Source organism: Spermophilus citellus (assembly GCF_964194105.1).
Source record: "Spermophilus citellus genome assembly, chromosome: 15".
NCBI classification, from domain to species: domain Eukaryota; kingdom Metazoa; phylum Chordata; class Mammalia; order Rodentia; family Sciuridae; genus Spermophilus; species Spermophilus citellus.
The window spans coordinates 53,465,244-53,488,428 of record NC_138195.1 but is presented as its reverse complement, the minus strand read 5'-3'; the positions used below and the strand labels follow the sequence as shown (position 1 = coordinate 53,488,428).

At 45.6% G+C, this 23,185-nt stretch overlaps 1 protein-coding gene across 1 annotated transcript; it reads left to right on the top strand.

The window, feature by feature from the left end:
- Positions 1–4,471: 4,471 nt before the first annotated feature.
- On the top strand, positions 4,472–19,532 carry MAT1A (methionine adenosyltransferase 1A). Its single transcript, XM_081268825.1, has 9 exons — positions 4,472–4,628; positions 8,120–8,197; positions 8,458–8,580; positions 11,626–11,738; positions 12,355–12,498; positions 16,711–16,929; positions 18,063–18,245; positions 18,590–18,723; positions 19,304–19,532. The coding sequence occupies exons 1-9, from the start codon at positions 4,535–4,537 to the stop codon at positions 19,404–19,406; spliced, it is 1,191 nt and encodes a 396-aa protein (XP_081124951.1). The 5' UTR covers positions 4,472–4,534; the 3' UTR covers positions 19,407–19,532.
- Positions 19,533–23,185: the final 3,653 nt, after the last annotated feature.

The following is a 23,185-nucleotide window of genomic DNA, read 5'->3' as shown; positions in this document are numbered from 1 at the left end:
TACTCCTAAATCAAAGCAAGAATCTTAACTCTTCTTTCTGAATTTAGATTCTTTCTCCTACAACTTTGCTTGCACTTTCCTGTCAAGCTGTAACTCCCATCTTCACCACCACCCCTGTTTTTTTATTGATGCATTATAGGTGAATACACTGATGGGATTTGTGGTTACATACCTATCCATGCACACAACACACAATACAACAACATAATTTTTTGTAACTTCCATCTCATTGCCTCTTCAGGGCTACTCACTGCTTGAAGCATCCAGCTTCCCAGACCTCTGTGTCCCTGCCCACCTCTCTTACCCTGCCATCCTCAGGTGGCATTGGACAATGATCTTTTGCTGTGGCTCTTGACTGAAATTGCCCCTTTCCAGGGTCTCTTGGCCTCTCAGCTGCCTTCCTAAATTCCGTCATTCCAGTTCATGTCCTGCTTTTTGCACGAACTCTTTCAATATTTCTTTTTTTTCTTTTCAAAATAGTTTATTGTTCATGAAGTGTGTCTCATTTAGAACTTTTTACCCAATGAAGGCCATATATCATGAAAATTCTCTAAAAAATTTAGAAATGTACATTCTAAATCGATTTTATTTTTCTTTCACAAATAAGTTATCCAGGTTCTAGGATGACATACGTGAGGGAAAGTCTGCATTTAAATAAATTAATAAGACAAAAGAAATAGATCTTTCTTTCTGAAAATATTCTATGCAATTACTATGCCATTTAAGCCAGAGGAGCTTCTAACTGAAGTTTAGAAATGTTTGTATTTAAATAGCTCCTGTATGCCAACTCACAATAAGCCAGGGTAGTGGAGTGGAGGAGATAGAATTTCAATGGATTAGAAAAAGAAGAATGAAGGGAAGGGAGGTGGATAGGAATAGGAAAGACAGAATAAATCAGACATAAGTTTCCTATGTTCATATATGACTACACAAGCAGTGTAACTCCACATCATGTACAACCACAAAAATGGGAAGTTGTACTCCATGTATGTATGATATGTCAAAATACACTCTACTGTCATATATAAATAAAAAGAACAAATAAAAAATTAAAAAAATAAATAAGCAAATAGTTCCTGCACATGGTGTCTCTGCATCTAGAGTTCCAGGTTGTCAGATTTGCCCTTTCTTCTTTTTGTCACATGTCCATCAGTCATGGTAGTATGGCTGCCAATGAAGGGCACCGTCTGGTCAGCACCCTTCCACTAGCCTCATGGTGGTGCTGAGGATCAGATGCCCTCAAAGCTCCTTCCATAAACTTGTCAGAGTGTCCTGAATACACTGCCCATTGAAAATGCTTCTCCCTTTCACACTCAGAGACTCATTAGGAGTGAATCTGGTTTGCAGTGAGATCTATTTTCAAAGCCAAGTGTTTTCTGAGACTCATCAGTGAAGTGTCAGAGTTGAAGATTGCTGCATGGAAAGTGAGTTCAACTGTGGACCTTTGACATTGAACTTGAGTAATTAGTGGGGCTGGGGGCATTAGGACAATTCATGCGTAAGGGAGAACAGGACAGTCTGTGCAAAAGGTAAGATTCAATTTGCATTTATGATGGCAAATTAGGGCTAGGAAGTCCTTGTGGTTTCAGCTATCAAAGCAATTATGTTTTTGCCAAGATCTGCTGATTCTTTCTGAAATAGATTGAAGCTATGATTTTAACTCTTGAGTGGATTGCTATTGACTTTTATCTAACTGGAAAAATGTATTCCAGAAGTGAAAAATTTTGGCTCATTCAGCTTTACAAGGGCCTTTCATTTTGTCTTTTACAAAAATATGCCTATGATAGGTATCTTCACTACAGCATTATTGAGATACTAAATAGCTGAAGTTGAAAATATTCAACAATTGGGGAATGACTGGTTAAATAATTTATGGTACATCTTTAGTGTGAAATACTAATCAGGTGCTCAAAATGAGGTCTATCTAGATGAGATGTGAAAAGAAGACCTTGTGGGAAAAAGCAAGATGCAAAAGCAAACAAACAAACAAATAAATAAATATGTGTATGTATGTACATATATACATGCATGTATACACACACATATATACACACTTATGCATTCACCCAAACATATACACACAATGATATTTTTTTGTTCAGAAGAAAATCATGTTTATGTATATAGATTTAATCATAATATTTTGCAGTATTTATTAAATTTTTATTGTTTGATAGCAGTATGTTCAGCATTCATCATATCTAAATGGTCTAATTTAGTTCTCACAACAATGCTATTAGGAGGGAATTATTTTACCTGTTTTATAACTCAAGAAACAACAGCCTAGAAAGGCTAGAAGGCTGACTCTAGGCAGCCTAGTAGGTTAGAGGCAACACTGGGTCCCCAGACTCAAAGCCTGCACTTCTAATCACCATGTCCTTTATGTTGTTTCTTAACACTTATTTTCTGAAAGAATATTAAGCTTCCTAGTGTTTACTAGGGATGTTATAAGAAACTCATATATGATATGGGTACTGAACTAAGATCCTTCCCAGATCCTTTGCTCACTCTGAATTGGTGGCCAGGCTGCATGAGTATCTGGCATACATTTTTGAAACTATCACTTCTGTGCATCTCCTAGCCTTAGTACTTCCCTACCCAGTGATGTTGTTATTCATTTTGGAATTCAAAGAGCAGTCATTGCCTTGTTTTTTGTCTTCTTGTTAGATCTAAGAACTCTGATGAGTGCTTGACACTTGAACTTCATCTTACTCTTCAGGCAAATTTAGAACAGAATGGCGTTACACAGTTCTAACTACTAGGCTAACCTAGGTCTATAGTTCAAATTAAAAATTAGCTCATATTATCTCTAGCTTTGAAACTAATGTACCCCAAATAAATTTACAAAGGGATGATGATGTTGAAATAATTTAAGTACACATAGGAGAGGTCCTGTGTGCTGTCAAGGTTGTGTTGTTTAAAGTCCCAATTGGATTCCTCATTTGTCTGTCCCTTCCCAGTGCCCTTTTACTCTCTAAACTTTCAGCAGTCTTGTGCTTAAGCAATTTAGTTCACTCTTTTTTAAAGGCCTTTGGTCAATATGTGTATGTAGAATCCCTCAGATTATTCCATAAAAGTTCACTTCAACATTGTTTGATTCCCTGGAGGGATTATGCTGGCCAGTTGGCAAAAACCCAAGATTTGGAACACTAGAATTTATGCCAGGAAAACATTCTGGAACATTTATGCCAGGTTTGGGTCAGCAGAATTACTAGTTGGAGCTATTGCCTCCTGCCTTTTGCTTCCCACAGTTCTACCTTTGATGCACAAGGTTGTAGCTAATTGCTTTTTATTGCATTCTATTGGAAACTGGTTACTCCATCCATACTCAGTCTCTGTGATCTCAGTTCTCTATTATTCCATAAGTGTGAGGATCTGAAATAGGAGATCTGAAAGTAGGAGACAACGAGACAAGAGATGCTGTCGTTTGGCACTCAAACTAGTTATAATCCTGTTACCTATTTTTCTGTGTCAAGGCAAAAATAATGCAGGAGTTATGTGAACAAGATGTCTGTCAAGTGTGTAGAAGTAAATGCACAGATGTTTACTTTATCCCTGGGAAGTATTGGGAAACTGGACTTCAATGATTTTCCTGTAATGAATGTACCTCTCAAAAATCCCTTTCCAAAAGAATCTATTGTTCTCCATTACCTGTTCAGATAATTAAAAAACAAAACAAAACAAAAACAAAACAAAACAAAACAAAAAAAAACCTTGCCTGATATATGCCTGCCAGCTGCTTAGAGAAGTTAATAGTCTAGAGGATTTCTGTTAGCAGAAAAATGTGGACTCAAAAGCTTTTCCTTTAAAATAAGTCTGTTGTATAATATCACAGCTGGTTCAGAGTACAGGTGTCCACTCCTGCTGTGCCCTGAGGAGGTGGTGGGGAACCTGATCCAGATAAGATGTGGGGGAGGAGGGGTAGCACCCAACAGCAAAGTCACACAGTGTTGCAATCTAAGCCTAAACCATATCTCTGGGAAAGAGTTTCTTGCTCTTGTTTGTGTCCGGGTAGCCACTGACCCCTTCCCCCTGACCGTCGACCCTCCAAAGTGGGCTATTAACCCTGAAACAACACGGAGATTAGCTGAAGAGCTGAAGGAAAGTCCCAAAGAAGCTTCACTTCTGCAGAATCTAGACAGATTTCTTCACCTTACATTGATCAGATGCCTAGGGTTTGGGCAACCAGAGCAGAGGACTGAAATTCCTCAAGGTAAGAAGACTCCCCTCCCAGGAAATGGACTCCTCCAATGTTCTCACATGATTATTCATGCACTTTCACTTTCCCATATATAGGAGTCACTCAGGAGCAAACTCAGACCAGCCGAGGGGAGTGACATATCCTATTCCATCCACTCCCCCCCTCTCGCCCATTCTCACCTTACTTTCACGTGCTCGCTCACTGGGCAGTTAGGCAGAAGTGATCCCTGTGACTCTGCCAAAGACAAACCTGTGGGTCTGTAGGAAAAACCCCAGGCGAAGTCACAGCACTGAAATTGTTACTTTGAAGGAGTGGAGTAGAAAAGTGTGAAAAATGAATGGACCTGTGGATGGCTTGTGTGACTATTCTCTAAGTGAAGAAGGAGCCTTCATGTTCACATCAGAATCTGTAGGAGAGGGACATCCAGGTAAGTAGGTTGTCCTGGACTGATTGGTAAGTCCTTCATTCCCAGCCTGTACGAAGGCAGCCACTTTTACTGGATGTCTTAAAATAATGTATGCGATTTACTTATTATAAGGTATCTCTGGAGAAACAATATATAATAGTTTTGTAAAACAGTTACTTATTATGAAGTCAAAGGTCCATGCAGTTGCCCGCCACCAGCATCTCAGCATAGTGGGGTCAAGACATAACAAGCAGTTGGTTATCTAAGTATATGATACATACAAAAATGCACCATCAGATCTTAACTTTTTATAGTCTTCCCCCCCCCCCCCCTAAAGCTTTAACCTGTTATCAATGTGCATTTTAAGGCAACAGAAGACCATCGATCACTAAGTTTTGCATGTAAAGCATGTGAGGTTAGAAATGAACAGCCCTGCATTCCGCGCAGTGCTGACATAGATTTTCAGTTGCTGAGGGGTCTATTTCATCTTCTAAGAGGAAGACTGATGACTTCCAAGAGGAAGAAAATACAAGCATTGTTTTGGTCCCTGAAAGGTGGGTGGACTTAGACATGGGAAAGTGGGAGAAGCTTCCTTGGTGACAATGAGGACAATGCTCAGATATGCAGAGATTCAAATTATAGGACAAAAGTTGCCTAGCCTTGGGGCAGGCATATCAGCATTACTCAAGGGCTTGTGGAAACTCAGGATCTTGGACCCCATCTTCAAAGTTTTAGACTCAATATGTCTTGGTAGAGGCTCTAGAATTTGCATTTTCAACAAATTCCCAGGAGATGCTGATGGCTGATGTGGGAACCACACTTTGAGAAAGGTGATTCTAGGAGAACTTTGGGGGCTAGACAGATTGATGCATGTATTTAAACACCCCTTCATATCCATTTGAGAAGTTGAAGTGTATGGTAACTGATCACCGTTTCTGCCTTTCCCATCTTCCCTATTCTTGTTCTTTCTCAAAGAAAATTAACTTTCATACCTTTTAACTTGGCTTTGGACATCTTCTTGCAGTAATCCTTCTGTGTGTGTTACCCAGTGGCTTTCAATCAGAAAAAATATTGCTCCCTTTCCCTCAAGATCATTTTTTAATGTCTGGAGACAATTTGGGTTGTCAGAACTATGGGGGTGGCAGGAAGATGCTACCAGTTTCTTTTAGATAGAGGCCAGACATGCTGCTGAACATCCTGCAATAAATAAGACAATCCCACCACAACTATTTGGCCCAAAATGTCAATAGTGCAGCTGTTGAAAACATTGAATTAGATTAATTTGTAGGAGACCTAATTCAATGTAAATGGCTTCTTTCATTGTGCACAACTTTATAGTTTCTAGGTTTACTATACTTATCTCAGGTAAGCGGCTAATATCCAATGTACTCTGCTCAGCTCCATGCCCTATAAAGATCATCTGCAGGTTAGGAGAAACATTTGTTCCACCTAAAGGAAGTGGGTTCTTTGGCATGCAGTGGCCAGTGGTCCCAAGCATGGTTCATTTTACATAACAGTCATGTGCTTCAGTGGACAGAAAATGAAAATCCCCACCAAGCCATCGGTTCTCTTGTCTGCTTAATGACAGCCCACCAATCTGTCTGATTCCCCTCTTACTTGCCAAGGTAAATTAACTGCCCAACTAAGTCATTTTCTTCTAATGTTTGGTGACTTTCTGCTTGTCATTTCAGGGCTGAATTCTTCTCCACTAGAAAGATAAAATTCATGTTTCTTGTTCAACTTCCAAGAAAAGCGACTAGTAGCTATTGTAAGCCTTTTGAGTGATACTTAGAGAAATTTTGAAAGCCTAAAAAGAATTATTTATATTAGGCATTATGCTGTCTATACTGTTATCTCAACAAGCTTGCTGAACTCTGGTTTTGTACCTATAGCAACTGTTTTTCCCTACCCAGAGTGGGACATGTAAGCTGGGTCCTTTAAATATGCAGAGACATTAATAATCAACCTGTGATAACTTTTTGCAATATCATGGCCTGAAATCTTAGGATATTTTAGCCAAAAGAGGGCTTTGTTGGTAGGGATGTACAGAGGCTATGGATTTGGACATGCCTGGATTTACAACCAGTATTTGCCACTGGCAAGAAAGAGAGGAAAGCCCAAATATATTTAGGAGTAGTTTCTAAAAGAGACATTAGAAAATTCACTTTTAATGGCAGATTAACTAATATCTTTAATTTCTGAACTTAACATTTGCTTTTGAGAGCTGAACAACTTGATTCTGGATCTGGATTCTTAACTTAAAAACATATTAACCTACTTAGAGGAGCAGACTCTATGGGTATTTTGAACACTAAATGAGATGTAACATGTGTAAAAAGAGGTCACTTTTATTTCTTTGTGGGTGTTCACAGTTTGCATAACCCCAAAGCAAGAGTAGAGTTTTCCACAGTGCCATTTAGTGATCCACATATTAGACCAGGTAGTGTCTTTAAGGCCGATCGTGGAAGAATATGATCAAAACTCAGCCCATGTTGAACCCCTGGTAGTCCTACCTTCTCAGGTATAAGGACATCTGACTTCCAGGAGGCCAAGAAACCAGAGGAGGAACTGAGAGAAGTTGATGGAAAAGTTCTGTGGAATAGCAATGCTGTATAGTGTGTGCTTGTAGAATTCTTGCAGGTGGAACCATGTACTCGGGGGTGGTGTCTTTCTTTTCCATAATTTTATTGGTGCACTATTGTGCACCCATAATGTATAGCACAGTGTACAAAAGTCCACAATGGTGGGATTTGTTGTTACATATTCATACATGCACACAATATAACAATACAGTTTGGCCAAAACCATTCCCTGGTATTTCCACTTTCCCTTCCCTCCTCCCTCCTCATTCCTCCCTCCTCCCTCCCATGGTCCTTTTCCTCTACTGATCTCCATTCAACTTTCCATGTGATCCACCACACTTTCTTTTCCTTTTTCCTCTCTAGCTTCTACATATGAGGAAAACCATATCTCTTGACCTTCTGAGTTTGGCTCACTTCACTTAACAAAATGTCCTCAAGTTTCGTCCCTTCTTGGTGGTATCTTATACATGGTGCGTGGCATCTTCTGGAACCCACACAGCCATGCAGCTGTTCTGTCCCATCTGATTTTTTCATCATAGCACCTAATCTTACTGACTGACATCAATAATAATTTTAACTTCTATTTCTAGGGCTTTTCCATATATTAGAATTAAAGGGAATGTGCCCAAGAATGAGAGATATTTTAGTTAAATGAATGTACGTGTGTGTGAATTGCCTTAGAGTCTCTAAGAGCTGAAGTTTGAAATGTACTTCATTTTTTAGTAAATGCTATGATATAGTATGTGCCCTCCAAAAAGTAGACAGAAATGAGAAGAAATAAAAATTTCAAAATATATCTGATTTCTTGTATTTGAAAGTGTTCTCTTTGGCAGGTAAGTTTGATATGTAAATCGACAACCTCAAATTATTTTAGCATGTCAGTTTGTTAGACCTATTATTTGTGTCATTCTCATGTTTATTCTTGTTCAGATAAGATCTGCGACCAGATCAGTGATGCAGTGCTGGATGCCCACCTCAAGCAAGATCCCAATGCCAAGGTGGCCTGTGGTAAGAGACCACATTCCTTTCTGCTGGAGACCTGAGTGGGTTGCACTGAGGGTCTTAGTGGGCATAAGACCATGGAGTCATTATCTTGAGTTACAAAGAGATGTCCTCTGGTCTGCAACAGATTTCTTCATCCCGTGATATTCTGTGTATTGAATCTTTCTGGAATACATTCCTTATTCCCCTCTCCATACTGTGAGAGGTCTAGGTACTTGGGCTTCCTCCAGGGCCCATGGTTGATAACCTCTCCCCTTCCCTTTCAGAGACAGTATGCAAGACAGGCATGGTGCTACTGTGTGGGGAGATCACCTCAATGGCCATGGTGGACTACCAGCGGGTGGTGAGGGACACCATCAAGCACATTGGCTATGACGACTCTGCCAAAGGTGAGGGCGGGCCCCTGGGTCTGGGATCCATGTTGGTCTTTGCAGAAAACACCCCCTTGAAGCTGTCAAATCTGAGCTTTCAGTTTTATGTAAGTAAAACCCTGCTAGAAGAGAAAAAAAAAATCCTTTCCTAGACCCATCTGCTGGGTTTCAGGTGTCAAAGGCTCTGGTAAAATTATGAAAGTCTGACTATGTATGACATACCTGGTGGAACCAGCATGTGCCTGTCCTTTGTTGATTGGTGTCATTTGAAGTCTTAATTCTTGCTGCTGGCAGACGCTTTGGAAGAAAAAGAAGCACGGAATGGAGGGAGCTGCTCTCTGCCGAGAATGTTCTCTGCTAGGCAATGGTGCTACTCTTTGCATCATTTGTCTTCATCCTTTCTGAAACTCTTATGCAGATGGAGACTTAGAGACTTACCTAAGGTAACACAGAGAAAGGCCACCAGGTTTGAAATCCCTGTTCTTTCCACCAAACCATGCTTTCCCTCATTATAGGCATGGAGAAAGATGACTTGGTCCAGAACTAGGCAGGTGAAGAAGACAGGAGGGCCCGGGTTAGCCCTGGTGCCAGATGGTGCAGAAGCCAAAACCCAGGATAGAGGCACAGGTCCTAGGATGGAATTGAGGAGAAACACCAATATAACCAGGTGAGGGGGAAAGCTTGGAAGAAATGAGAGCCTGGAAGCAGATTCCAGTGTCTGAGCTTGGGCGGCCAGGGAGCATCAGGGCCTGAAGGTACTTCAAAGGCCCCAAGTATGAATGCTGGGTACTGAGGACTTGTGTACAGCACCATTCCATGGGCACTGCAAAGGCTGTTTATTTAAGCTGGCCTCCTGTGAAGAGTGCTGGGCTCCAATTCTTAGAGATTCTGTGATAATTCCTGGTAGTACATATTTAGACAAGTTCAGTTTTTTAAAAGAAAAATTCTTTTTGAGTCTTTATTGGCTTGGTTCTCATTCTCTGGAGTCACCATGAAAAATGTAGTGATCTTAGGCAATGGCAAGAAAGGTCCTCTTTCAGAACAACCTGCTGATACTCAGACCTATAATCAAGACTCACAAACAGGACCATGACTGTTGAAAGATGCTTATTTCTGCATCTGTCACATATTGATTGTTTGTGCCTCTGTCACATCTTCGTGGGTCATGGAGGAGAGTTTATAAGTGAGAGAGCCAATCACAGTATGAGACACTCAGTTCAACCATAGTCTGACTTGGCCCAAAGCATTCATGAGGAATGAAGTCACTAGAATGCATAAGTGTTTTCCAGGAATGTGTCAAGAATCACTGGAAAGAAAAGCAAGGCTTCAAATGAGTTTCCCCCATCAGGACATGAGGGTGCTCATAGAGGGGAGGCATTGTTTTAGAGCAGCAGCTTCCTGAGATGTTACCATGCAGAACCTTCCTCTCAGTACCAGGAAAAGCCAATTTGTGTATATATACTTAGACCTTGTTCAAGAGCAAACCTTGTTCTCTGTAGCAGAGAAATTTTCCAGGAGGTAATGTCCCCCAGTAAGAGATAAGTGACAGAGCACCCAGCTCTGTCTAAGTTGGGCTCAGCTGGTTGAGTTTCCCTTACCCAAGCAGGCCCATGGACTTGTGCCAGATGGCCCATTGTGGATGGTGACAGCCACCTTAGCAGGGCCAGCTGCTCCTTACACAAAGGGGAAGAGCTCTTTTCAAACTCTTTCCCCCCCTCCCTTTGGTTTTTAAATTCTGCTTCCCCAAATCTTTTGAAGCCCTTGCTTGGTTTTTGGCACCGGGGAGAGTTATTATTTAGATAGAAAGTAATAAGGTAAAATAAGAAATGTCTAATTTGGAATGAGGGAGTCCTTTCACAGCTCTCTAAAAACTGGCCATTGATTTGTACGCTCAATAACAGTCACTGGGGAAAGAGGGGTGCAAAGGGCAAAGATGACCTGATTTCCCATGGTGAAGGGACTGCCTGGCCTCAGATGACATCACTGAGCATGCAGAGTCTGTGGCATAGTAAACAAGGAGCGAGCCAAACTTTAAGGGTAAACACCCAGGGACATTTGCTGAGAGCCAGTAGGGTTTGGGCATGTGTGTGGACGAGAGCATTGCAGGCAGAGAGACCCAATAGAGGTGGAAAAGATGTCGTGCTGAAGACTAACCCTAAAGGATTTCCCACAGCAAGAGTTCTGTCGAACAGAGACGTTTCCATTTTATTCTCTGGTGGGAGATCCCCACCTGAGGCTTGAACATAAACAATATAAGTTGGCATTGTGAGTAGGAGAACAGACTGGAAAGGGGATGGCTGTTGGGGTTCTGGGAAAGAGAACTCATGGTGAGCATCTGTGTTTAGCTCCTCATTCTGTGAGGGCCAACTGGGAGAGGAACATGCTTTTCACACCTAGCAGCTTCCTCCAGGGATATCTAGAGTGGGCGACAATTTGCAAGACTTCCTTGCACCAGCACCCAGCACACTGGTTTCACCCAGCCTCCAACTCTGTGCCTCAGCTTTGCAGACAGGGGCCTTGACCCCAAGGGTGTGGTTTTTCCATTTGCTGCTGGCCCCATGAACATTTCAGAATGAGAGAACCTGGGCTCTGGGAGTCTCTCTACACTGGTTCATCCACACTGTATTTTTTCAGTAATTTCATACTTGGGTTAGGCTCCTGAGCTTCTGAATGACAGTTAAGGCCCTTGATTTTTCATTCAATGCAGTGATTTTCATACTGTGTAGTGGTGATGCCTCTGGAAAAACCTAAGGCCTAGTGTCACCAACCTGTTTATCAGCCACTGTCACCTGGTTTTTATGCTACAGTTCCATGTAGGGTATACTTTTTAAACCAAGGTATAATTGAATACAGTAAAATATACCACGGAGAATTTTCTCTGACAAAAGATTGCGTGGAGAAGACATGGCCTCTTCACACTATCATGGGTGGCAGCTGTGAACCTAGGTAGACCCCTGCTGGTTAGAGATCATAGACCCCTTCACAAAGGGCCATGTCAGCGATGAGTAGTCTACCAAGAAGCTGGCAACCCCTGTCTCTCTGACATGTGTCCTTTCTGCCTAGGCTTTGACTTCAAGACCTGCAATGTGCTGGTGGCTCTGGAGCAACAGTCCCCAGATATTGCCCAATGTGTCCATCTAGACAGAAATGAAGAGGATGTTGGTGCAGGAGATCAGGTAGGTCAACATTGTGGGAGCTGTGTGGGACATCACTCCAGTGATCTCACTCTTGGATCAGACTATGACATGTGTGGCTTCAAGAGAAAATTCACAGGCAATGAATTAGTTGTACTATCAGGGAGACCCATCATGCTGCATGAGAGTTGTAGGGGAACATGCCCAGAGTGACTTGGACATCCCTGCTTCATGGCAGTGACTTCAGGGTATGGCCATGTTGTGTTGTGAAAGGCTACGACTGTTTATATCCCTTAGGTTTTTCCAGAGGCCCCCCAGTACCCAGTTTGAAAAATCACTGCATTGAATGAAAATCAAGGGCCTTAAATGTCATTCAGAAGCTAAGGTATCTAACCCAAGTATGCAATTACTGAAAAAATACAGTGGATGAACCAGTGAAGAGAGACTCCCAGAGCCTGGGTTCTCTCATCCCACCTGCTCCTACAGTGCTGGGGACCAGGGATGATGTCTTTCCCTTCAAAAATACCCAGTGCAAAGTGTTCCATGAATGAGGCATCCAATAATGTTGAAGCACTAGTGAAATTTTAGATTTGGAGAAAACCATGGTCCTGTCAGTCTAAGTGGGTGTTGCTTATCATTCCCTGATGTTCGGCTGCAGGGTTTGATGTTTGGCTATGCCACTGATGAGACAGAAGAATGCATGCCCCTTACCATTATCCTCGCTCACAAGCTCAATGCCCGGATGGCAGATCTGAGGCGCTCTGGTGCCCTTCCCTGGCTGAGACCAGACTCCAAGACTCAGGTGAGCTGCCTCTTCAGCCCTCCACAATCTGGGCACTCAAAGAATTGTCCATTTTGAAAAGAATTACTTATTTGAAAATTCTTCCACTGTAGATGTACCTCCCTGTCTGTCTCTCCCCCTTACAAAAACATTGTTCAAATTGTTCTAGATTTTCCTTCTTTTTTTTTTTTTTTTGCCTTGCTGTTATATGTGGATCCCCCACTTCCTGTCACAAACTTATTTCTTAACCATTCTCAGACATATGGGTCCCTGCCTTTGCACATTCACAGGTCGCCACATCTTGAGAAGGCTGTCTGTTCCACCTGGGTCTCACTGTGGCCCTTTTACTTATCTTTGTTTTATAAAAGGCCTTTACCTGCACTGTGTCCAGAGCCAACCCTATGGGCCCTGGCCTCTCTCTCCCTGCTGTGTTGCAATCTGTCCTGCAGTCCCTATTTGAAGGTCAGCAGTGATGCAAGCATTAGCACATGTGAAGGCCTCCTGTTGCCCTTGAGTCCCCGTGGCGCCTCCCTGTTTAACCCTGATGACCCCAATGGCTGTTTTCCCAGTGGCCTCCTGCACTGGCTCCCTTCCACATTCCAACATGTCATCCCCCAAAGTCTTGGCACCTCTTCCTCCATGTGCTCCCTCCCTCTGTTCATGCTTGTGGGTCCCACTTGCCCCTTCACATGCTCAATGCTCACATCTGCCCACCTGCATGACCCTCCAGATCAAGAGCCCCATTTCTCACCCTGAAAGCCCACTGTGTGTGGCCCATTGTCACCTGTTTCCAGTTCTGTTCAGTGCCCTCTCTGTCTCTACCCTATCTATGTCCCGAGACTTTCCCTGCGGAACATCCCCTGGTCCAGCCCACCTGATGACAGAGGCTGCCCCCTGCCTGCATCAGCACCCTCCCTCCCAGAGGCTCTCCCTGCTTAGAAACTCCTACAGGCTTCACTTCAATTTCCTGACATCCCTTCAGTGTTTTCGATAAGTTTCTGCTTTCTTCCTATGGGGGAAGGAGAAATCCAGCTGTCACTTTGGCATTCAAAGCCTCGCATGGTCTTAGAACTTCACCTTTCTCTGCCCATGCCTCACCCCATCTTTGCTCAAGTAGCACCGTTTCCCTCAGGTTCCTCTTGTGGCTTAGTGCTTCACATCTGTGCTCCTAACTTTTGCCTTCCTCTGGGTCCGTCACTTTCCTACAAGTGGCCAACAAAGTTGCCATCTCCTCCTGCATGCCCTGGCTGGTCACCACAGACAGCACCTTCTCTTGCTCCTGTGCTTGGAATTGGCACATGTGGTTTCATAGTTCAGCATGGTGTGTGTGGCTCTGTCCTGTTACTCCAGTGTCACAGAGACACCTCCTTCTCTCTCCCATATGTGAGGCCACACACAGGGCAGAAGTATCTAGGGTCAGGAAGTGTGCTCATGGCCAGAAGAAAGCCCTTCTTGTGCTATCCACGTGACCTTCAAGGTGGGAGGTGGGATCACCAGCCTCTCTCTCGTTGTTGTTCGAGGCCGTGGAGCTGGAGAGCTAACACAGATTTCGATGGTACTGTAAGAAAGGGACACAGAAAAGTTGTCATGCCCTCAAATGGTGCTATGATTTAGAAGCAGGATGGAGATTCATAGAAAGGAAATTCCAGAACATGGATGAAGGAAGTCAGTGGAACTGACTGGACTTTCCCTTTTTGGGGGTGAGAGTGAGCAATGGAGGATCAACCTCTCTGGCTAGCTGAAATAAGAAGAGCCTCCCTTGTTTTGCTCAGATAAAAAAATAGAAAGTGTCCAAGTCTAGGGTCATTGAGGAAAATGGGGAGGATGACTCTTTTAGGGCTTCCCTTCATGTGAGCATGCACTGAATTCTCTTAAGATGCTGTTATAAATTCCAGGGTCTGCCTCACTCCCACAGTGGGCTGTGAGCCAGCTCCAGTTGGAGGGTGCAGGTTGGCCAGTTGGTGCCCTGTCTAGCCCCTTGGAGGGCTTTGAGTGCCTGGCTCCCTCCTGGTGCTCTCTTGGTGCGAATGGCACTGTGCCAGTAACCGGTCACAGGCCTCCTTCCCTATGCCCTGTTTGTAAAGGATTTTCACCATCTAACCAGTGTTGACCGTGAACGGGATGAGTCTTTCCACCTGAACAAATTCTTGCTGCTGATACTGAGAATTGGGTGGCAAGGTGATGGCTATTTTTGTACCTGGTCAGAGCTATGTTTTCCCTGGTGTATTTTTCCCCATATCTTGCTGACATGAGGAGATAAGAGCAGTGCTTAGATCCCTCTGCTCTGCTACTCAGTTCTGCCACTCTGCAAGGACACTGCATGTGGTTTGCCAGGATGAGGGGTGGAGTCCTCCAGGGGAGCAGTGGGAACAGGCCTGGGCAGCTCAGAACTGATCCTTGTTCTGAGGCTCCATGCAGCACATCTGGTGCAAGAGCCTGCCCCAGAGTTTCCTGTCTTGGGAAACCCCACCCTTCAACACCCTCTTATGGGGCCCCATGTGTGGACAGCTGAGGTTTTAAGGTTAGTGCTTGATGTCTGTGCACATCTTCCCATCTCACTAATGTCAGGCATCAGGCGGGCCAGGGCTTTTGCTCTCCTTTCTTCTGGATCCCACCCGTTAGCTCTTTAGACCAGGCAGGAAACAGAGCAAGAGTCAGCATTTGATGGATATCTGAGGTGCCACAGGAAGATAGAGACATTGCTATGGGAACATAGCATGCTTGCTGCCCTATGGTCCTGAACAGGCCCTCAGGTAGGGAGTAGTCCTATGCTATGGGCCAGTGTCCATCCCAGGGTTATCCAGCATAGGTGTATCCCTGCAGGCATCTCATGCCTTCAAGTCCTATGGGCATCACTCTTATAGGTACACACTGCCTTAAGCAGGGTTGGTCTAGCTCATGCTTCAGATGTCTTAAGTAGCAGACTTCATCTGAAAAGAACCCTAAACATCAGGCCGTTTAACTCCAAATAAGACCTTTTAGCTCTTGTGTGTGACCTTGACCAAGTCTCTTACTTTCTGGAGCCTTGGCTTTCTAGTCTGTAAAATGGGGTAGTAACAGCTTCTCCTCTTTGGCATGGCTTCTAGCATACCAGGCATATTCAACCAATGTTCATTTCCATTCCCAGCCTCATCTGCCATCCTCACCACCTCCTTTCCATTCACTCTGAAAACCCAGTGCCCAGGCTGCTTTTCTTTGTCACCAACAGACATCCATCTGGGACATCAGGCTCCTGTACTCAGTGATGAGTCAGTAAAGGACAGGGGTCTCTGGAGAAGCATTTTGTCTGTACTGCAGTGGGAAGCATTTTGTCTGTACTGAGCAGAGTTTGGCTCTTTGGCCCTTCACAAACAGACATCACACAAATCGTTTCCCTTCCATTGCTTTGTTTTTCTCATTTGTGATGTCTTAAACATGAATTGATAATGCACAGGATGAACACAGAACCAGCCAATTATGGTGGAAAGGAATATTAGATTTGTGCCTGTGGCCTGCCCTGCCCGGGCACCATGGGAAGGCTCCCTCCCTTCAGGCCCCTCAGCCCCTCCCTTCTTTTGGCAAAAATCCAAGGTGCAGGCAGTCCAGAGCTTGCTACCCACTCCATCTCAATCCCCTGGCCAGGATCCTGCTCATGTCGTCACTATAGCAGGCAAGTCTGATGGCCCCAGACACTCTCAGGGCTCCTCCATTGAGGGTGCTGGGGCCACTAATCAGACTCCTCCCTCTGTCTCAGAGGCTCTTGGTGCCAATAGATGTCTCTCTGGCCAAAGTCTTCCCTTAAACATTCATAGCCAGGGGCCAAGATATCCCTGTTGTGGCCACTGACATATGGCCTGTGGATTCCTGTAGTCACTGGTAGTAGCAGAGATAATTTGCCCCAAGGACATGGAGGGTCAGAAGAGAGCTTTGACCAGAGAGACATTTGTTGGTGTCCAGGAACCTCTAAGATAAAAGAGAAGGAGTTGCTTAATGGGTCCCAGCTGCAACTCAAGTCTTTAAGTCATGCTAAGTGTGGTCACACATGGGAATAGCTATGCTGTATGCTCCATTGTACATAGTACCAGGGAACTTCAAACATAAAGACATGTTAACTTTCTGGAAGCCCTTTGCAGGCAAGAGGTCCCACTTGATCCCTGGGATACCTGCCTGCCTGCTGGATATCTGCCTGGCAACCATGTGCCTTCAGCTCAGGCCTCAACCTCACCATGCCTCCCCTGCACTTCTTGTGAACAGGTGACAGTTCAGTACATGCAGGACAATGGCGCAGTCATCCCTGTGCGCATCCACACCATTGTCATCTCTGTGCAGCACAATGAAGACATTACGCTAGAGGACATGCGCAAAGCCCTGAAAGAGCAGGTGATCAAGGCTGTGGTGCCAGCCAAGTACTTGGATGAAGACACCGTTTACCACCTGCAGCCCAGTGGGCGGTTTGTTATCGGAGGTCCCCAGGTGAGCTGGGTCTTGGTTCCTGAAGTTGCTTATGTCTACAAGCACACAGATGGTTAGAGATAGCTTTGAGTGGCTCAGCTAGGTCTGGCTGCAGAAAAGAGGTAAAGAGAGTATATTTTATATTTAGGGGCACTCTGTGGGGGCCTACTGAGTATCTGTCAGTACACCAGGAATGTGTGACTTGTCTCTAGGAGTTTCCCGCTTAGCGCTGCCTGACCCTTCCACTCTGGCCATCTCATATGCCATTCTACCTGTCCACAGCTGCCACTGCCTCTCCCTGCTGGGGCATGCATCCTAGCTGTGGTGCCTGCTCATGGCTGACACCTCCACTGTGGCACTTGCTGGTATCTACCGTGGCTGCCTCCAGCTCTGGTAGGCAACATGGTGGGTGGGGTTTTGAGTGGGGACACCTGCTGCCTGCTTTCCCCTGAGCCACAGGAGTGAGGCGGTGGAGATTGGCAGAGTACCTCTGAGAGGCAGCTGACTGCTGCAGCTTCCAGAGGACCACAGACGCCTTGCCACAGGGGTGAGCCCCATATCAGGCTCGGGGAGCAAATGTAGTGTGGAAACACAGGGTAAGAGAAGGGTCGGGCTTACTGTTCATTCTTGCAGGACTTCTCAAAAGCCTGAACACACCAATGTGAACTGTGGATGTCCCAAAGGAGTGGTTAGAGAAAGCAGACTCTCCCCAAATGATTTTACATAGACCCTCCACCCTTAAAAGGCATTTTTATTGACTGATGCTGCACAGGACACACTTAGGACGTGGGCAACATGGCATTTCCTTAGCCAGGGTCATAGCCCAAAGTTACATTTATGGTGGTAATATTCCTATCTGCTTTTGGATTTCTCCTTATGATGGACCCAGAAACAAAAGCAGGGGGCATGGGGTGGCTGTGTCCCCTGGCAACTTCTGGCTCATCTTTGGTACATTATAATGAGATTTTGATCGGTTACCTGATTCCCAAAGCTGGTCAGTGACAAAGCAGACAAAAGCCTGAGGTTTCTGGTTAATTACCAGCCAAGGGGTCTTTGAGAAATCCCTGCAGATGACTTCCTTCTTGAGGACTTCCGTCCCTCTCCAGTCATTCAGGGCTCTGGTTCTCATCTCTTCCATTTCTTTCCCTCTGCAGGGGGATGCAGGTGTCACTGGCCGCAAGATTATTGTGGATACCTATGGCGGCTGGGGTGCTCATGGTGGTGGGGCCTTCTCTGGAAAGGACTACACCAAGGTGGACCGCTCAGCAGCTTATGCTGCCCGTTGGGTGGCCAAGTCCCTGGTGAAAGCGGGGCTCTGCCGGAGAGTGCTTGTCCAGGTAGGCCACCCCCTCCCACTCTGACTCCACCTGTCTGTCCCTGTTGATGGCCCTGGTCCAGCTCCACCCTGAATAAGATGTTCAGAAAGCTACACATTTGCGAATAGTTGTGACTCTGTGTCATGGGTTGGGCGGAGCGGTCAGTGCTCTGGAAAGCTGAGGGAGGCAGAACAGAAGTGTTCAGGGAGATGAGCATTACAGAAGGGGACTTCATGAAGACAGTGGGGGCTGCTGGTAAGATAAGGTGGCAAAACCCATGGGGCAGGAGAAGTGTGTTCCCTTGGCCTTGGCCTGAGGACATCTCTGTAAGAAGCTTCAGTTACTGAGCCTGGCCTTTTTGGAAGGTGTCCTATGCCATTGGTGTGGCGGAGCCACTGTCTATTTCCATCTTCACCTATGGAACCTCTCAGAAGACAGAGAGGGAGCTGCTAGATGTGGTGAACAAGAACTTCGACCTCCGACCAGGCGTCATTGTCCGGTAAAAGTGCTGGAACCCTGCCCCTCCCTTGCTCAGATGTGCAGCCCAAGGAGGAGGATCTTGAGCTCTTGGCCCAGCACCATGCACACCCCCAGCATGGAATGTCCGGTTTTCAGATGGAAGGAGGCTGCATGAGATCCCTGCTGGCCCAGCAGATGCTAACTGGAGTGGGGCCATCTTTGAGCAGCTGGGGGAGCTCAGAAAAGTTATTGTAAGGCAAAACAGCTGGGAATCAAGTAGGCAAGTCCTTTCCCACATGCTCTCATTTCTCATGCTATTCCTGTTTTCTGGAGCTTGGTCCAGTTGACATTGGCTTGGGCCAATCTAGTGGAGTTGAGTAAAGAGGAGAATGGCAGAGTTCAAATCCTGGTTCCTGGTGCATCTGTGTGCTCAGCTGTCTCTGAACATCTGAGCTTCCATTTCCTAAGCTGTGGAGCAAGATAGTGCTGAGGCCTACATAGAGCATGCACATGGGTGGCAAAGCCCCACAAAAGGCCTGCCCATGAATTGCTCTTATGCTTGTATTCAAAGAAATTTCTTTTCCATTTATAAACGACCTTTTCTTCTGCCAAACATGCAGGGATTTGGATTTGAAGAAGGCAATCTACCAGAAGACGGCGTGCTATGGTCATTTTGGAAGGAGCGAGTTCCCCTGGGAGGTTCCGAAGAAGCTTGTGTTTTAGAGTTGGTGGGAGCTAGGCCTGGCCTCACCCTGGATGCTCCTATTCTGCAGAATCTGAACTCTCACATCTCCCAGACCCTCCTGGGGTGTGCCTTCCCCACCCACCACCCCCTAGGGCAGAGTCAGCTCCCTCTAATTTTTGGTCCATCCTGTTATCACCATGAATGGCAGGGGGCAGGTGGCTTCCTGGTGCTGCAGGTCCAGTTTCCTTGTGAGCGTAGTCACGATGTTCCCCTGCCTGTCCCTCAGATAAGGTCAATGTTGATTTAGTGGGAAGATTCTTCCTTTCAGGAGTAAAGTTCCTCACTCATCTCTTCCCAGAATCTAGACCCTGGCCAGCTCCTCAACCCTGGGTGTGTGCCCAGGTCAGTTCAGTACACACACCTTGGGACCCTTGTGGTTCTGGGCATACTGGGCCTCCCCTCCACATCTGCCCCTGCCCTGCTGAGCCACAGCCTTCACAAACCCCCTACATGGCTCAGTGTCTGCTATGGATAACGGGCTGATATCTCCTGAGCATCTGAATGTGTGAGGATCCAGCTAAGTACTGACCTCACATATTCATTCCAGCAACATAATGAGGTAGCCCTCTTTTATTATCCCCATTTACAAAGAGGGAATTTGAGGAGCAAATTCTTTCACAAGGTCTCACAGCCACACGTGTCAGGACTTAGATGTGATCCGAGGATCTTTGACTCAGTAGTCCTCCCACATCTCTGGCCCTTGTGCCTTCTGCGCTCTGAGTGCTGCTGGAGTAAGTGTGCAGGCCCCTCAGAGTCCCCTTCCAGGGCTAAGGCCAAGACACCCAATGTTAAATAGTGATCCAGTGCAGGGCTTGCCTCCTGGTGGAGGAATGGTTGTCTGAGATGTCATGAGGATATTCTGCCTTTGCTAGGGTAGCTTTTGGGGGACACACTGCCCCTTAAAGGGCCTGGGAGGTCCTTGGACCCCTGAGTCTTTAAAGCTACTTGTCCCTCTGCCTTTCCATCCATGGCTGGCACTACTCACCCCATCCATCCTCAACCTGGATTGTACACAGTAAACCTCCACCTTCTCCCCGTCTCCCAAGGATGCAGACTCAGGAAAGGGCTTCCTGGGGACACAGCACTGGATCTGGCTGGGAGAGACAGCCCAGGAAGCCTCATTTACGGAGCAGATGCACTGCTCCCTTGTACCTTGGGGAGCATAGAGACCCCAGCACTCTCAATTGAGGGAGGGGAAACTCTGCAGAGGAGATAAAACACAAGCCCCAGTGGTCATCAAGCCCTTGAGCTAGTGAGTGACCCAGAAGCTGGAGTCTGTCCATAGGGATCCCAGCTGCCTCACCACCCTCGAGTCTCTTGCAGCAGAGGGAGGGTCAGGATTGCAGGTGATCAAGTTCCTCTAACTCGGGCTCTATTTGGATTAAAAATTCAAAATTTTAAACTTTCCCTATCCCCTAGAGAAACAAGATCTTTTTTGGCCAACATTGTTTATATAAAAGTAAACCATTTATTTGTTCATAGTTCCTATTACGGTGGTGAATAAAAACTCATTAGGAGCAATTACCCTATGCTTAGTTTTTGTCTGCCAACCCCAGAGCGGCTCTCTCCATGAAGTAATACCTGACTTCCCCATCCCCAGGGAAGTTGGGTTCTGCCCTTGGGTTACCCTAACCCAGGTCTGTGTAGGACCCCGACTCCACCACGGACTAAGGTTTTCTCATCTGCCAGCTCCTGGGTTGAGTCATTGTGTTGACTCCCTGCATCCCTCTGAAGTAGACATCCTTATAAACCCCATTTTACACATAAAAACCCAAGGACCAAAAAGTGTTGGGAGTATGACAAGGGCCCTAGGCTGGCCAGTGGCTCCTCAGTCTCAGAGCATCTCAGTCCTTTGACCATACGCATGGTTGCCTCTAGTCTGCGTCTGTGTCTCCTTCTTCCACCTTACTTACTGTGCATTACCCACAGTAAGGTTGGCAGAAGTTAGGCCACATTAGTCAAAAGGTTGAGTAAGGCCCAGCATGGTAGCGCAAGCCTGTAATCCCAAAGGCTGGGGAGGTTGAGGCAAGAGGATTATGAGTTCAAAGCCAGTTTCAGCAATGGCAAGGAGCTAAGCAACTCAGTGAGACACTGTCTCTAAATAAAATAAAATACACACACAAAAAAGGGATGGGAATATGGCCCAGTGGTCAAGTGTGTGGGTGAAGGGGTGTGGTCTGCAGAGAGAGGAGCCAGACCTTCTAGTGGGTGCACATTTCCTTTTCCCATATTCTCAACTATGAAGAGCATAACCAGTTGCTGCAGGAACCCCAGTCATGCAGCACTGGAACTGGGAGTTTCCCACAAGCAGCTGGTCTAGGAAGGAGTCAGCTCTGGGACACAGGTGGAAGGCAGATCTCTGTGGCTCTTCCCCTCACTGAGGAGGAAACTGAACTGGGTACCAGGGAGGGAGAGATATAGCAGAGGCCCGGGACCATGGTGGAGAAGAGAGTAGAAAGGCAAAGGCAAAAGACAGGAGGCCCTCGGTCTTGTATGAAGGAGACTCTGGGCCCGGAAAAGCCACGGCACGGGCCATGCAATGAGATTTGCACATGACGGAAAATCATACCCATTTTGCAAGAACACATGGGAACAAAAAAACCCTTTGAAACGCATTGTAATGATTGTGGAAGAAGGGCTTTTTTTGGGCTGAAAAGGCAAATAATTATTGGAAACAACAGAGTCAGCTTCTGGTCCATGGGACCCTCAAGTGTCAAAATGCCAGGGAAATGAAGAAGTAGAAAAGGAGGGTATGAAGGAGTGACCAGCATGGGAGGTCAATTCTAAGTGTGGGACGAGGCTGTCACTCCTTTGCGTACCTTCCCAGGCCCACTTCTCTGCCCACACTCTGAGTTCTGTGCCACCACATCTCACTCCACACTCCTTGGGTTCTTTGACTTCTCCAAACAGGCCAAGTTCATTTCTGCCTCAGGACTTTTGCTCATCATTCTGTTGTGGATGCTTCCATCTTATCCTATAAGTTTTGGATGAAATTTATGTTTCTGAAAAACCCCTCCATTCATTTTCAGGGTCTTGTTCAGTGTTCAACACAATATGCCAAAATATATTTCCTTGTTTAACTCCCTTGGGGCCCAACCCCCTCACTGGACCCTTCCATACCTGCCCAGCCTCCCTTCTTTTCTTCACATGCTAGTTCTTCTGATTGTTTTCAGTCTCAGTTTACAAATCAACTTGTATAAAGATACTCCCAGATACCCTCCATAACTTATGATGCTCAACCCCATCTGTATTAGTCAGATTTTCATTACTGTGACCAAAATACCAGACAAGAACGATTTAGAGGAAGAAAATTTTCTTTTGACTCATGGTTTCAGTCACTGGTCAGCTGGATGCATATACTCTGTGCCTGAGGTGAGACAGAACATCATGGGGGGAGGATGTGGCAGAGAAAAGCTGCACAGCCCAGGGCAGCCAGGAAGCTGCAGGACAGGGGATGGGGCTGTAGAGAAGATCAGCTCTTCCAGGACCCGCTTCCTCCAACTGTCTCACCTCCCAGTGGGTCCAATCAGCCATCAATGGGTCAATCCACTGATGATGTCCAAACCCTCATGATCCATCACTTCCCAAAGCCCTACCTCTGGACATGGCTACACTGGGGGCACATGAGACTTTGGGGCACATTCCAAATCCAAAGCACAACACCATCTTTATCTGACACTAAGATATCAAAGATTATAATTATTTTTAAGTAACCATTTTATTATTAATAATGATGTTATGGCAATAATAATAGCTC